General features: G+C 42.8%; 1 protein-coding gene across 2 annotated transcripts in view; it reads right to left on the bottom strand.

The window, feature by feature from the left end:
• Nucleotides 1-5,371: 5,371 nt before the first annotated feature.
• ABCC5 (ATP-binding cassette, sub-family C (CFTR/MRP), member 5) overlaps nt 5,372-14,953 on the bottom strand; it is a 124,045-nt gene continuing 114,463 nt past the window's right edge. Inside the window, exons 27-30 of one of the 2 annotated variants that reach the window (XM_006869803.1) lie at nt 11,847-11,925; nt 10,153-10,266; nt 9,290-9,454; nt 5,372-6,826 (exon numbers count right to left, since the gene is read on the bottom strand). In XM_006869803.1, coding sequence (XP_006869865.1) covers nt 6,725-6,826; nt 9,290-9,454; nt 10,153-10,266; nt 11,847-11,925 — 460 coding nt within the window. In that variant the 3' untranslated portion in view covers nt 5,372-6,724. The remainder of the gene's footprint in view (nt 6,827-9,289; nt 9,455-10,152; nt 10,267-11,846; nt 11,926-14,953) is intronic. The other variant, XM_006869804.1, reaches the window with a different exon arrangement.

Raw genomic sequence — 14,953 nt, 5'->3', positions numbered from 1 at the left:
AGATGGGGTCATGGAGAGGGGGAGTGGCTGAGGACTCTAGATTCATGGACTAAGAAGAGAAGAACTAAGAGCTGGTGGCCAGGAGGCAGATTTGCAGAATGTGCCCTTTGGAGATATAAATTATTATATATGCCTGAGTGGGTTTTTTTGTTTGTTTTTCAAAAAGCTAAAGTGGTTAGAGAGAAATACTGTTAACTGAAGGTGCATGGAGGGGATTATAATCAATGTAATGAAACAAGGTATATGATTTGTTGAATGTAAAACTGATGCTATGCCCTGTAAACTTTCACTCAATCTACAATAAAAACCTTTAATAGAAATAATAATTATAATAATAATTTAAAAAACCAAACAAGAAATAAGTTGTGATCGAGTAACTCGGACTCACGGTGATCCCATGTGTGTCAGAGTAAAACTGTGCTCCATAGTGTTGTCAATGTGTCAATTTCTTGAAAACAGATTGCCAGCCTTGCTATTGAGGTGTCTCTGGATGAATTTCAGCCTCCAACCTTTCACTGAGTAGCACAGGGTCTGTCGTTTGCTGTGCTGTTCTTACTGGTAAGTGCTGTCGAGCTGGTTCCAACTCACAGTGACCCTGTAAAGGGTTTGAACTGCCGACCTTGCAGTTCAAACTGACCTTGTGGTCCAGCATGTTATCCTGCAGCGCCACACCAGGACTCCTCATTTGCTATAGGTGTTTAATAAATAATTGTTGAATGAAAAAATTAGTGAGTCCCCACAAGGAAATATTATAAAACTATTAAATATGATTTTGAAACTATTTAATGACATAAGAAATGCTCAGACTATGATGACATGTTCTATATGTAAATTATCTCAATTTCATTTGAAAAACACTTGGTCTCTGAATAATGCTGCTGTGTTTAGAAGAAAATGACTGGCGAAGTATGGCATTGTTAGCAGTAGTTGCCTCCTTTGTTGTTGTTGTTAAGTGCTGTTCAAGTTGATTCCAACCCATAGCGACCCTGTATAGGGTTTCCAAGGAACAGCTGGTGAGCTTGAACCACCGACCTTGTAGTTCAAACAACTTTGCAGTCTGATGCATTAGCCCACAGCACCACCAGGACTCCTCCTTTGTAGGGTGTCATTAAGATGCATTTCCACTCTCTACATTTTCTACATTTATTTACTTTTTGGATTTTAACACCAAAAAGGCATACATAATACTTTGACAAAGAAAAAAATATAATAAGCAAAATATACATGCTTGTTGTTGTGAAGTGCAGTCGAGTTGGTTCTGGCCCATAGCGACCCTGTATAGGGTATCTGAGGAGCAACTGGTGAGCTTGAACCACTGATCTTGCAGTTCAAACGGCTTTGCAGTCTGGCACATTAACCCACAGCGCCACACCAGGACTCCATACATGCTTAGGAAAGGCTAAACACAACAATGTAATATTAGCTATTTCTGGTTAGTGGGTGTTTCAGTAGTTCTGTGTACCAGCTGCCACTGAGTTGATTCTGACTCAAGGAGACCCTGTGTGTGACAGACTGTGCTCCATAAGCTCTTCAAAGACTGAGTTTTTAGAAGTAGACCATCAGACCTTTCTGAAGCATCCTGGATGGACTCAAACTGTCAACCTTTCTGTTAGCAGGCTGGTGTGTTCCATATGCACCACCCAGGGACTCCCCCAAAATGTCATCGCTTAATAAAATATTTCATTTTGCTCAAATACTTAGGAAGGGCTCAGATGGATGGCTCGTCTCTGATCTAAATGGAATCAGCTGAGATAGCGTGGGCTGGCACTTGTACTTCCAAAATGGTTTCTCTACTCATGGTTGATGCCTTGGTACTCTGACTTCACTTTTATCTCTGTATGGAATCTTATCCTCTAGGGTCTCCCCAGGGAGCTTGTACTTTTCACAGTATGGTGGTCTCAAGATAGTACAAGGTGTTGGGTTTCAAGAGGCAGGCAGTGTGAGTTGCTAGGATACGTAAATGCTTTGTGTAGAACTGGAATGGAGTCACTTCCATTGTATTTTATTGGACAAAGTAGTCACAGGACCCACCTAATTTTAAGAGTAGGAGGAGCATAGAGAAATAGACTCCATCTCTTGATGGGAGAGTTGAGGTTGTTGTTAAGTGCCGTTGATTCAGTTCCGAACCACAGTGAGCCTGTATAGGATTTCTGAGGAGTGGTTGGTGAGCTTGAACTGCCGACCTTGAGGTTCAACCGACTTTGCAGTTGAGCGCATGAACTCACAGCATCATACCAGGAGAGTAAGAAGGTCACAATGCAGAGGAGCATGTGAGATGGAAGATAGAGCTGTAGCCATCTTTGGAAAATACACCTTGCCACAAGGCTATAGGCAATTTTTGCTTTCTTATTTGCACTTCTGTGCATTTTCCAAATGCTGTACAATTTTCTCATTTATCAGAAAAAAAAAGTTCAGAAAGAAACATGGTGTGAAATAGTACAGGTAATAATCAGTAAAAGATAAAGTTCCTCAGAATTTCAAATTCTCATGGAATCCAGACTTTCTGGAGCCATAGAGGTTAGATGAAACCTAAAATGATTTCCCTGAGATAATCTTAAAACCTGAAACCAAAAATATCCCATGAATTCTTTAAAAGAAATGACTGTTTAGCTTAATTTGCAAATAATGTCTGTTTTAGCATTGTGCTTTTTTATGCAATGTCTATATGGACTCAAATTGACAACAGTGATGTAAAAGATGAGATGGAAATCTTAGGGGACAGTGAGGTATGTTAATGGGGGAGAACAATTAGGAAAAAGGGGGTGAGGATGGCTGCACGACTCGAAGAATGTAATCAATGTCACTGAATTGTGCATGTAAAAATTATAGGTTCTGCTGTGTACACGTTCAACAATGTTGTTGTTAAGAGCCATTGAATCAGTTCTGACTCATAAGGACCCTGTATAGGGTTTCCAAGGAGAGGCTGGAGGGTTTGATCTGCCGACTTTGTGGGTGGCAGTCCAGTGCTTATCCTATAGTACACCAGGACTCCAGCAATATAAATGATTTTTTTTTTTTTTTTAAGGTCCCAGTTGACTGAACTTACTTTCTGTGATTTATTTTCACTGTTTCTAGGTGATCAATCAGAGAAGGGATACAAAAGAAGCTGTCACATCATTAATCCATTTCCCCACATGCTTGGTGCTCTTATTTTCTGGCTTTCCTGGTCATTCCACATCAAGGACTCTTTTCCACAATGTCATTTGTTGTTTCTTTGAAGCAATCAAATTCCTTTCACCATGGCCACAATGAAAGTCTGTAACACTGATTTATATTAACAAATAGTCATTAAACATCCACGTGTAAGGCACTATTCAAGAGCCAGTTGAACAGTGCAATACTTACTAAGTACCTATTGTATACTAAACAGAATACTTATAGCAGGGATTTATGAGGTATCAAAACATTAGGTGGTTTGCTGCCTTCAAAAGCTTATGTTCATGGAGAACAACAAGAAAATAATTATCACACAAAGCAAAAGGAAATAAACTTTAAAATAGCTGCATAACCAAAGTGTTGTAGGGACCCAGAGAATTTGGTTTGGAGAGAAAGGCTTTATGGAAGATACCCTATTTGAAATGAGTTTTAAAAGAAAGAGCATGGCTTTATTTGATAAGAGAAGGTTAAAGACCTCCAGAGTGAGAAAACAGTGTGAAAAACATATGGCCTCTTTTTAGAATATTGCACAGAGAAGAAGTTAAAGAATATAAATTATTCTCAGTCTAACTGAATCCTAAAGACATTTGGTGTGTGCAGTATTTGATTCACCTTGCATTTTCGCTCTGTATATTGCAGTAATATAAGCAGTGCCTCAGAGAGAAACCATGATACAGGGGGATAGGTTAAGAGGCTCTAACTACAATATCAAAAAGAAGGGAGGTAGATGTGAAAGAGGGTGGAAGGAGAGAGAGAAGGGGGAGAACAGGACCTGTGATGTGACTGAATTAGCAGGGAAGGGGCAAGAAATGAATCTATTTCTAGCCTGCAAGACTAGGAGGTCAGAGGTACAAGGAGCAGCGGTCCATTTGGAGTCTGTCTGAGGCACCTGGGAGACGACCAGTGTTTGAGGCTGGTACTAAGAAGAGAGACCAAGCCACATTGTCGCTGTACAGGTGGCAGAGAATCCACTCTGGGAGAGATAAGGAAGGGAAATGTTTCCTTTTAAGAGGACAAGGCTGGTCTAGAGAGGTGGTAGGGGAAGAGGTCCTAGAGAACATAACTGAACAGAAGCGGTATCTGTACCACAAGCAACAGCCTCAACAGTCAGACTGAGGAGTGGCTCCTCCTGCCGCCCTTCTTGGAAGGTGAATCCAGTGCAACAATAAAGGGGCTCTTTGTTTAGATCAAGGAGTCCTGGTAGCATTGTAGGACTGTTAACCCCAAGGTTGGTAGTTCAAACCCACCACAGCCGCTCCGTGAGGGAAAGATGAGACTTCCCGCTCCCATAAAGATTTACAACCCTGGAAACCCTATTCAGGGTCACTATGAGTCAGTATTGACTCCGTGGTAGTGGATTTGGTTTGTATTTTATTGCGATCAGTGCTGCCCCGCAGCCGCAGATCTTCCTTTAGTGATGGAAACATTCTATATCTGTATTATCGAACACAGTCGTGAGTGGCTACTGAGCATTTTAAATGTGAACAACTGAGAAACTGCATTTTTAACATTAGAGCCAAGTCTCCTAAATTTTCAAAAAGGCTGGGTTTAAAATGTGATTTGTTGATGGTCCGTAGAACCAGTATCAGTATAAAAGCAGCTTTTCCTGGTTCTCTCCAACATGACGTATTCAGAAAGCTTAGAATAGGTTCTGGGGTTCTTAATTCTCAGTGGGTTAATCTGTACGGACTGGCTAACCCAGTTGCCATGGAGTTGATGATATTAATTATATTAAGTTATGTAACATTCTCAGACTCCTTTTCTGAATTGTTCTTTAACATAAACTCACTACCCTTGAAGTTTCCTATCAATCTGTGGAGCTGTTGGTGCCAATCTGACATCAGTGGTCATGATCTTTTGAAAGTAGATTGTCAGAACTTTCGTTTAATACCAAGTACTTAACCATTGGAGTTATATTGGGTTATTGCACTGTTTGAGTAAATATATTTCGCCATGACCACCAACCTCACTACAGCCATTTCCTGTTCCGCTTGCCATCCTAAAGCAACAGCTTCATTGGTGGCCACGCCCACAAACACAGGCTGTAGGGACTAAGGCACAACATAATGCTTCCAGACATTTGGGTCCCATGCCCCTTGCAGCCCACCAGCTCTGCTGCTGGCTGTCACCAGATGGAACGCCAGGGTTGGATATTCAAACCCTCGGCTGGGGTATTCCACAGCCACTCACAGAGAAGTAGTTTACACACCAAGAGTTTTACAAAATCCAAAATAATTTTATTCACTTTTTCAGAGTTTTGCTTCCACGAGGTGTTTAGCAAACATGCTAAGGCGACAGAATGTCTAGTTGGTCGCGACATGCGACGCTGACCACTCGACTGATGACAGCAGCGACCACGCCCACCTGAGCTACCGGCTCCACAGCAAGAGGAGGGTTTGCGGGAACACACGGAACCACACAGCAATCAGCAACCTGAGGTAGGTCTCTTTACAGTACAAAAACTTCTAGGCCAGTGTGAGACACTGATTAGCAAGAGCTGCTTAAAGTCTCTGACTTTGGAGAGAGAGAGAAAGAGAGAAAGGGAGACTGGGCGACAGCTGCAGTGAGAAAGGAAACACAAACCCACAAAATCCTGAACCCTGTCACTGAGCTGTGGAGGTGTGGGTACAGGCAAATTAAAAAGTACCACCTGTAAAGCAGCAGCTGGCTCCAGCATCTGGAGCCAACAGGTCTAGGAGCTGGATAGCTCTGTGCAGTGGCCAGCGTGAGGAACCTGAGGCAGTGGGACACTCTGTGAATAGACTGATTCTTGGTTAGGAAAAACAGCAAAAAGAGGAAGTCAGGAAGGAAACTCCCTCTCTCCGAGGAATGTTTCTGTGCTTCTCATTCCAATGGAGGGAGTCAAAATGGGGTCTGGGGCCTTGCCCCACTACTCTCCTGACAAACAGTGAAGTGATACAGGACAGAAAGCAGGAGCCCTGAGAATCCACGGCGTTCTGCATGATCTTCGCCGATCCCGGCCCCAACAGAGGGGTTGAGGAGAAGACCACTGAAGGGCCCATGATGGCCACATGTCTTGCTTTTTTGGACACCCCGAACACCTGGCACCATGAAACAACCAGCTTGGGAAGAACAAATGCTACCCTTCCTATAATCTAATAGCAAAACCAGATCTCTGGTACAGCAAAATGTACAAAAATGATAGAAAGGAATATGCACTGCTATTAGCACAGTGCTCATTTTAATATAAAATAAACGGCTTACATTTTCACTGTAAATATAGGCTATGTACACAGTTACATATAGATATAGCTACACGTATAAAGCTTCATTATAGGCCTCTGATACATTTATAATAACGGTTCCCTGAACCTTTTAGAGTGCAATCAAGAACAAAAACTAAATTTTGTTGACATGAGTATGGAATAAATACAATAATCAAAATACGACTCTCCTTAAAAGTAAAACACAAAAGCCAATCCTGAACTTCTGTGCGAGAGATAAAATCGGGAAAGGCCAGGTTTTGGCAGGAGGAGCCGCTGAGGGGCCTGCACCAGGCAGGGAATGGCGAGCTCCAGATAAAGACGACGTCATCGTGGGGGAGGAGTCAGCCCTTAACAGCAACCTTGTTCTCCGCAGCCGCGAACATGGCATAGAACCGGGAGCTGTCATTGGACAGAAGGACCGATGGGGTGTCAAACTCCACAACCTGCAAGACAAGGAGGTCAGTCTCAAACTTTCCTGAATTGGGGGCCATGCACACAAGAGTTTCCTTTTTCTTAAAAAAAAAATTCCCACTAACACCACCAAAGGAAAGACCAATCTTGAACATTTCTACGTAATGGGTCAAAAAGGTTCCATAAACAGTTGTTGTTGTTAAGTGCCGTCGAGTCAGTTCCAACCATAGTGATCCTGTATAGAGTTTCCGACAAGTGGCTGGTGAGCTTCAACCACTGACCTCGCAGTTCAAACTGACTTTGTAATCCAGCACATTAACACACAGCGCCACACCAGGGCTCTACAAACAGTAAGGGGGGGTAGGGGGTGGGAATCCTTTTTCTCCTAATCTGTAAAACACAGCCAACATTATCTGTATCTTTCTCAGTTGTTGGCATGATTGATTGTATGCTGCAGTTAGCCCAGTGGCTGGCATACAATAAACACTCAATAATAACAGTGTTTTGTTCTGTTGTACATCGGGTTGCTATGAGTCTGTACCAGCACCTAACAACAACAACAACAAATAGTAGCTATTATACTACCCATTATTAATAATAACAGAAGACAAGTTGTTATAAATGGCTCCTTAGTTCTACCAAATCCTTTATATACTTCCATCTCAGGGGCACTCATAGAAGTTATTTGTTCTGCATTCACTTAGGTAACTATTGTAAGAAAACACTATAGTACTAAGCACTGCTAAAGACCCAAAGATGAATGAGGTACAACACAGGCCCTCAGGGAGCTATAGTCTAATGGGGGAGGGGGGACTAGCGCAGGTACACCATTACTATCAGATCAAGTTTAGAGGATTCAAAACTGTCTATAGTCAACAGCACTTGCAAGAGAGGAGCAAATTAAGAAGGCTGGGCCAGGGCCAGAGTGTGGATGGCCTGTAACAGCAGCATGACATGATCGCAAAAAGCAAACTAGGGTGGCTGGTTTCACAGCTGCTTTGGGCTATTCTTGTGAATGTAAATGAATCACTAAGTACGAAGGGCAGTTCTGGTGTGGCACCTGTATGATAAGCACTGGACGGCAAGGTTGGTCTGAACCTCAAAGTTGGTAGTTCAAACTCACCAGCCACTCCTCAGAAACCCTATATAGGGTGGCTATGTATTGGAACTAACGCCACAGCACTTAACAACAACAACAAGTACAAAGGGGCTTCAAAAAGTTCATGAAAAATGGGATGAAAAGATAATGGCATTTTTCTTTTTTTTTAGCTTTTTACTATGAATTGAGTGGAGGTTACAGAACAGATCATCTGTTTTACATTCAACAAACCACACACTTTTCTTTCTTCTCAGTTGTAATCCCCTCAATATAATATCACTTATCCCACGTCCTCCCTGTGTTTCTTATTTCCATTCCTCCTTCTTTCCTCACCCTTCTGAATTTTGTCCTTAGGTCAACGCTTGACCCTTTTATGGCATGTGTACCTCACTAGTGCTGTTGTTCCCTCCATATACCTATCTACCATTAGGTTGAAAACTGCGTCACAGGGATGAGTTGAGTTCCAGACCTGAAGGGTCATCAAAGGGCCTTTAGTCTCAGGGTTCCACCAGTCTCTATCTGACCAGTATGCCTGACCTTTTTTATGATTTTGAGTTTTCTTCCACATTTTCTCCCACTCCATCTGGGACCTTTCAGTGTGATCCCTTTCAGAGCAGTTGGCAGTGGTAACCGGGCATCATCTACTTCTTCTGATCTCAGGAGATTGATGTTGACATGTTCCATTGGACTAATTAATTCCAAGCACCTTCAATTCTCATCACTTTTATTTCTTCCAGACAAGGAGAGACCAATAGTTGCACCTCAGATGGCTTTAAGATCCCAGACGCTACTCACCAAAGTAGGATGTAGAACGTTGTCTTTGTGGACTTTGTTATGCCAATTGACCATGGTGTTCCCAGAGACAATGATCCTGAGCACTGATACCCAGAAAATCATTTCCTCAAGGTATCTGATCATGCCCAAGGAGCTCTGGTAGCATAGTGGTTACGAATCGGGCTGTAAACCTTAAGGTCAGCAGTTCGAAACTACCAGATGCTCCGCGGGAGAAAGTTGAGGCTTTCTGCTCCCGTAAAGATTTACAGCCTCGGAAACCCTGTAACAGGGTTGCCATGGCTCGGAACCAACTCAATGGCACTTAAGAACAACACAACAATTAGTTTTTGTAATTTTGCCTTTCCATGAACTTTTGAAGGCTCCTGGTACATGTGATCTCAGGTCTAAATCAAAGCACAACTGTTGATAAGCAACAAAAGCATAAGTAGAAAAGCAAAACAAAAACCCACTGAGAATGCTTCTGAACTCAGCTGCCATAGCCATTTGTGTGTAAATGTTCAGAAATGGCGCTAAAATGACAACCAGCCCAGCCCTGCTTGGGGCCAGTTTTCCTCTTGTACGAGGTCACATGCTAAGCCAAAGTCCTTTAAGGGTTTAGTACCTGTCCTTGGGCCAGCACCATAATCCTGTCAGAGCCTAGAACTGTGTGGAGGCGGTGGGCAATTGTCAGCATGGTACAATCTGCAAATGCTTCTCGGATGGTCTCTTGAATCAATAAGTCTGTCTCTGAGTCCATGGCAGCTGTGGCCTCATCTAGAATCAGTATCTGGCAGGGAAGTAGAGGAGAAAGTTGTTGTTAGTTGGCCTGGTGCCCTAAGTATAACAGAATGGAACACTGCCCAGTCTTCCACCTCTTCACGTTTGAGTCCAGACAGACAATAAGGAGAGAAGAGGGAAGGACATAGTAAATTCCTTAAACACTAGGTTTATTAGTGATTTCATTATTTAGATTTTATGCTGCGTATTGTTTTTATTGTAAGTAGATACTCATATAAACATTGTTTTGCTTTGAATTGATAGGGCTTTAAACACTTTTCCCTTGATTTCTAAAAAAAAAAAGGTGTCCATATATAATACTGATCTATTAAAATGCTTGTCCCGTCTTGCTTTGCGACCGTCGTTAGGCAGAATCATTAATCTTTCTGAATGTCCCTTTTCTTGAGTAGATGACCTTGATGTTTCTGACAGCTTTAAAATCTTCTAAGCCTATGGTCTCCAGTATTACAACTGTTTACTGGCCAGAAACAAAAGAAGTCCTTGAACACTAAGGGCTCCAGGATGTTTTAAACAGAAAAAAGAAGAGAAAACCACCCTTACATCCAAATCCTGTTGTGGTCAACTAAACGTGTCCTGGGTATACTCTCAGAAATTGTCTCCAGGCTCAGAGCCAGACTCTGTCAGGGTTCTTCTCATTTTCCCCCCTATTGTCTAACCAACTGCCACCCCCTCAAAAAATCAGCTCACCTTACAATGCCGGAGCAAGGCTCTCGCCACACACAAGAGCTGTCGCTCCCCCACAGAGAAGTTATCCCCATTCTCCATCACTTCAGATTCAAGTTTCAGAGGTAGCTGAGCAATCTAGGGAGGGAAAGTGGAGGTTAGAGGGATAAAAAGCTAAATGCTGTCAAAATGCAGGGGCAAAAATGAATGATTCTGAAACAGATGCAAGAATGACCAGTTAACAATTTCATGAACCTGACCTATACTTATGGATGCAGTAGCTCAAAATACCAACAGAGAGGGAAGGAGTCTTCACATCAAGGATCAAACCTATCCCCTCTGTATATAGGGTAGATAGGGATGGGCAACTTAGAGACATTGGCTACTTAAAATGGGGAGGGGGGATTATAAAGGCACGAAGTGATTAGCTTATAAGTTTTCAAAAGAGAATTGAATTTAGTTTCAGAGGGTGCAGGGGAAGGTAGAATCCCTACTGAATAGCTTTCATCTTGTCTAGATGGATCTGGTAAAAGGAGATGGGGATAAGATTTTTATGGTTCAATAGTGAGTAATTGTTATCATGACTAATTGTGATTGTCACAATTGTAAAGGTAGAAGTTTTATAACAAAAAAGGAGTAGTTAATCTTATAGACCAGGAACAGAGGACCGCAGGACCATCAAGGGAGAAGAGCATGAGCGGAATGTCGGACCCTATCCAGAAAAACAGCGACACCAGAGATGGAAGCAGAGATGAGGGCATGGAGAAAGGGAGCATCTGAAGACTCTATACTGGAGGAAAGAGAAAGGCTGTGTGCTGGCGGCCAGGAGGCAGGCTTGCAGCATGTGCCCTTTGGTCAGTTAAATGCTTATATATTCCTGAGTGGTCTGGTGTACATCCGAAAAAAGAAAAAACCAGAGGGAAGAGAAGCAAATACTGTTGAATGATGATGCATGGAGGGGATTATAATCACGTAATGAAATGAAACAAAATATGATAGAATGAGTGTAAACTTGATACTCTCCCATGTAAAGTACTACTCAATTCACAATCAAAACTTAAAAAAAAAAAAAAAAAGAATGACCAGCTAAGAAGAGGTTCCTCTAGATGTGTATCTGTGTACTGTTGTTGTAAGCTGCCATCGAGTTAACTCTGACTCATGGTGACTCACCATGTGCACAGTAGAACTGTTCCATAGGGTTCTAAGGCTGTAATCTTTACAAGGAGTCCTGGTGTGGTGCTGTTGGATGAACACTGGACTGCTAACCATAAGGTCGGTGGTTTAAACTCACCAACTGCTTCTTGGAAAGCTTAAACCGGGTTGCTGTAAGTTGGAACCGATTCAATGGCACTCAACAACAACAAACCTTTACACAAGCACATCAGCAGGCCTCTCTTCTGTGGTGCTGCTGGATGGGTTCAAACTCTCAACCTTTAGATTTGTAATCAAATGCAAACTGCTTGTACCATCAGGGACCTCCAGTGGATATTAAAAGGTCACTGTGACCATGGGTGGAGGTGTTGGGGACTTTGGGTGATATGATGTATCTGAAATGCCTGGGAAGTCCTGCTCTCCAGTGCAATTCCTCAGACATCCTGGGGGTGGAGGGACAGGTGGTGGCTGGGCAGGAGCAGCTGCAGCTGACTAACAGGGACAAAAGCATCACTGTGCTCCTACCCTTGAGTGTCCAGCACCACTCTGCTCCAGGATTTACTTACACATTCTTTCATGTGTGTCCTTTCTAGGGCATCCCAAATCTGGTCCTCTGTGTACTGCTTGAAGGGATCCAGGTTGGACCTAGGGAGAGGAAAACATAATAGGAATTTCCCAGCATTCAAGTCGCTCAACTGCAATAGCTGTCTTTGGTAAAAATTTAAACATGCAGGGATAAGGAATACTCAGAACCCGAAAGGGCACAGATGATTCAACTGCTAACCAGCCACAGCTGGAAGCTGAGATGGAGTGTGGGTGTTTGCCCCGTGCAAGGATGTCTCTGCCCCCCCCTTTCTTCTTTATAAAATTTTAATATTTATGAATTTTATTCTGTAAAGAGTACTAGTTACAGAAAAATTGGTTGTTGGTGGTTATGTGCCGTGGAGTCAGTTCTGACTCATAGTGACCCTGTACAGGGTTTCCGAGGCTGTAAATCTTTGTTGTTGTCAGGTGCCATCGAGTCAGAACCAACTCATAGCGACCCCATGCACAGCAGACCGAAACAATGTCTGCTCCTGGGCCAACCTCATTACTGCTGCCACACTTGAGTCCATCAATGATGCCACCTGGCCAATCCATCTCGTTAGGGATCTTCCTCTTTTTCTCTGACCCTCCACCTTACCCAGCATGACATCCTTCTCCAGCGACTGTTTCCTCCGGACAATATGTCCAAAGTATGAGAGACGAAGCTTAGCCATCTTGGCCTCCAAGGAGCACTGTGGCTGCACTTCTTCCAAAACAGATCTATTGGTTCTTTTGGCAGTCCATGGCACTTTCAGTATTCTCCTCCAACACCACATCTCAAAGGCATCAATTCTTCTATGATCTTCCTTATTCACTGTCCAGCTTTCGCATCCATATGAGGTTATTGAGAATACCATGGCTTGGGTCAGGCACACCTTAGTCCTCAAGCTGACATCTCTGCTCTTCAACACTTTAAAAAGTTCCTGTGCAGCAGATTTGCCCAGTGCAATACGTTGTCTGATCTCTTGACTGCTACTTCCGCGAGTGTTGATAGTTGATCCAAGAAGAATGAAGTCCTTTAACAACTTCGATCTTTTCTCCATTGATAAGAATGTTGTTTATTGGTCCAGTGGTGAGTTTTGTTTTCTTGACATTGAGATGTAATCCATATCGAAGGCTGTGCTCTTTGATCTTAAATCTTTACAGGAGCAGAAAGCCTCATCTTTCTCCCAAGGAGCAGCTGGTAGTTTCGAACTGCTGGCCTTAAGGTTCACACCCCAATTCGTAACCACTGGCTAAATACAAATAAGCAAACCACAAAACAGAACAAAAATGAATACATATTGTTGTTGTTAAGTGTTGGTAAGGTGGTTCCAACTCATAGTAACCCTGTATAGTGTTTCCGAGACTGGCAGGTGGGTTTGAACCTCCAACTTTGTGGTTCACAGTCCAGTGCTGATCCTACAGCACCACATGAATCATTTATCATCAGACCCATAGATATAAGCACTGTTTAACATTTTGCCATCATTGCCCTTCCAGATTTGTCCTGTACATGTTGAACTCATCTCTCTAGATATAAAAACTTACAAAAAGTGCCCTTGGTCTTCTTAACGTAATATGTACGAGTTCTGGCATTAGGTAGGAACTTGGTGGCAGCTAGCCTGCCTGGGAAGGAAATGACCCTGCAGAGGAGAATGGGGAGAGAGAAGGGCACCTCAAGAGGAAGAAATTTTCTTGGTAGAGAAGACCAATTTGGGGATGGCTATCACTTACAGCAAAAGTGTAGGACTAGACATTTATGCAAATGTGAAAAGACAGGAGAAAAACATACTTGGCATGGAGAGTGAAGGGGTGGCGGTGAGACATGTTTGGTGGAAAACTGAAGTATTATAATATTTTTCTGGTGTGTTTTGTCCTTGATCTAAACATACTATTTATAGGTCTAGTTATCTGAAAGGTATTAGGTGTAATTTGCTTGGTTCAAATAATTATGTTTGGTATTTGGGAAGTAGGAAATTTCTGAGAGAAATATGAACATTAAAAAAATATGGTATAGACAAGTAGGCGGTGGGACTTGATGGCGGATAGGGTAGAGGTGCAGTGAAGTTCGCTGTTGGCAATACCACAGAATACCAGGCGAGGGGGATTCAGGGCGGAGCTCAGTGACTCTGAACCACATATCTAGGAATATTTGGAGGGTTTAAAGGCTTTTAGCTGGTGGAACTTGTAGTGGAGGTAGAAATTGTGTACTTTTGAATCTGCTAGGCTTGGCAGTCAGAGCTGACAACCTGGGCTAGACCAAACGGCAAGATCAAGCTGGGGAGCACACCCACCTTGGAATAATGCCGCGGGAACCTTGGAGCAAAGGTAGATAATACACTTTGTCGGTTTTGCTTTGTTCTGATTTTCTTTTCTTTTTTTGGTATATGTTCATTGGCCACCCACTGTTTATGCACCTCCATTCTGGTGACTAGAGGGGATGAGGGTGTCCTTTCTGCCTGAGCGAGAGGACACCCCCCATCCCTACCACTGGTGGGTTCTTCTGCCATGCATGTGCACAGATTACTCTCAGCCCAAGAGCCAGCCCTGAACTGTTTGATTTTTTTTTTTTAAAAAAGGGAAAATGCCAGAACAAGGGGTGTGGGTGGAGAGGTAAAGGGTGTTTAAAAACAAAACAGGCCGAAAATTAAATTAAATCCTGAGATATAGCAAAACAACTAACTGTGGCATTATGAAATCTATTAGATGGCCTTGAAGGCAAGAAGCTGAAAGAGGACTTTAAAGTCATATTCATATTGTTGTTGTTAAATTATGTCGAGTCAGTTTCGACCCATAGCGACCCTGTATAGGGTTTCCAAGGAGCAGCCGGTGAGTTTGAGAGTTTGAACCGCCGACCTTGCAGTTCAAACAGCTTTGATACTCATATTAGGCTACAGATTTTTTTTTCTTTCTTCTTCTCTCCCTCCTCTCCTCTTTCTGCGATTATAGACTATAGTATCCAATCTAGTTTTTGTTGTTGTTGTTGTCCTCCCTCACCCCCCGATTTTTTGCTGTTACTGTTTTATGTTCTCCCTTTTACCTTTGGGGGACTCTTTCTCTCCCTATATTACCCAAGAACAGACAGCAACTGCTGCCATATAGTCAA

Source organism: Chrysochloris asiatica, unplaced genomic scaffold, assembly GCF_000296735.1.
Source record: "Chrysochloris asiatica unplaced genomic scaffold, ChrAsi1.0 scaffold00135, whole genome shotgun sequence".
NCBI lineage: Eukaryota > Metazoa > Chordata > Mammalia > Afrosoricida > Chrysochloridae > Chrysochloris > Chrysochloris asiatica.
This window is presented reverse-complemented; position numbering and strand designations above follow the sequence as displayed.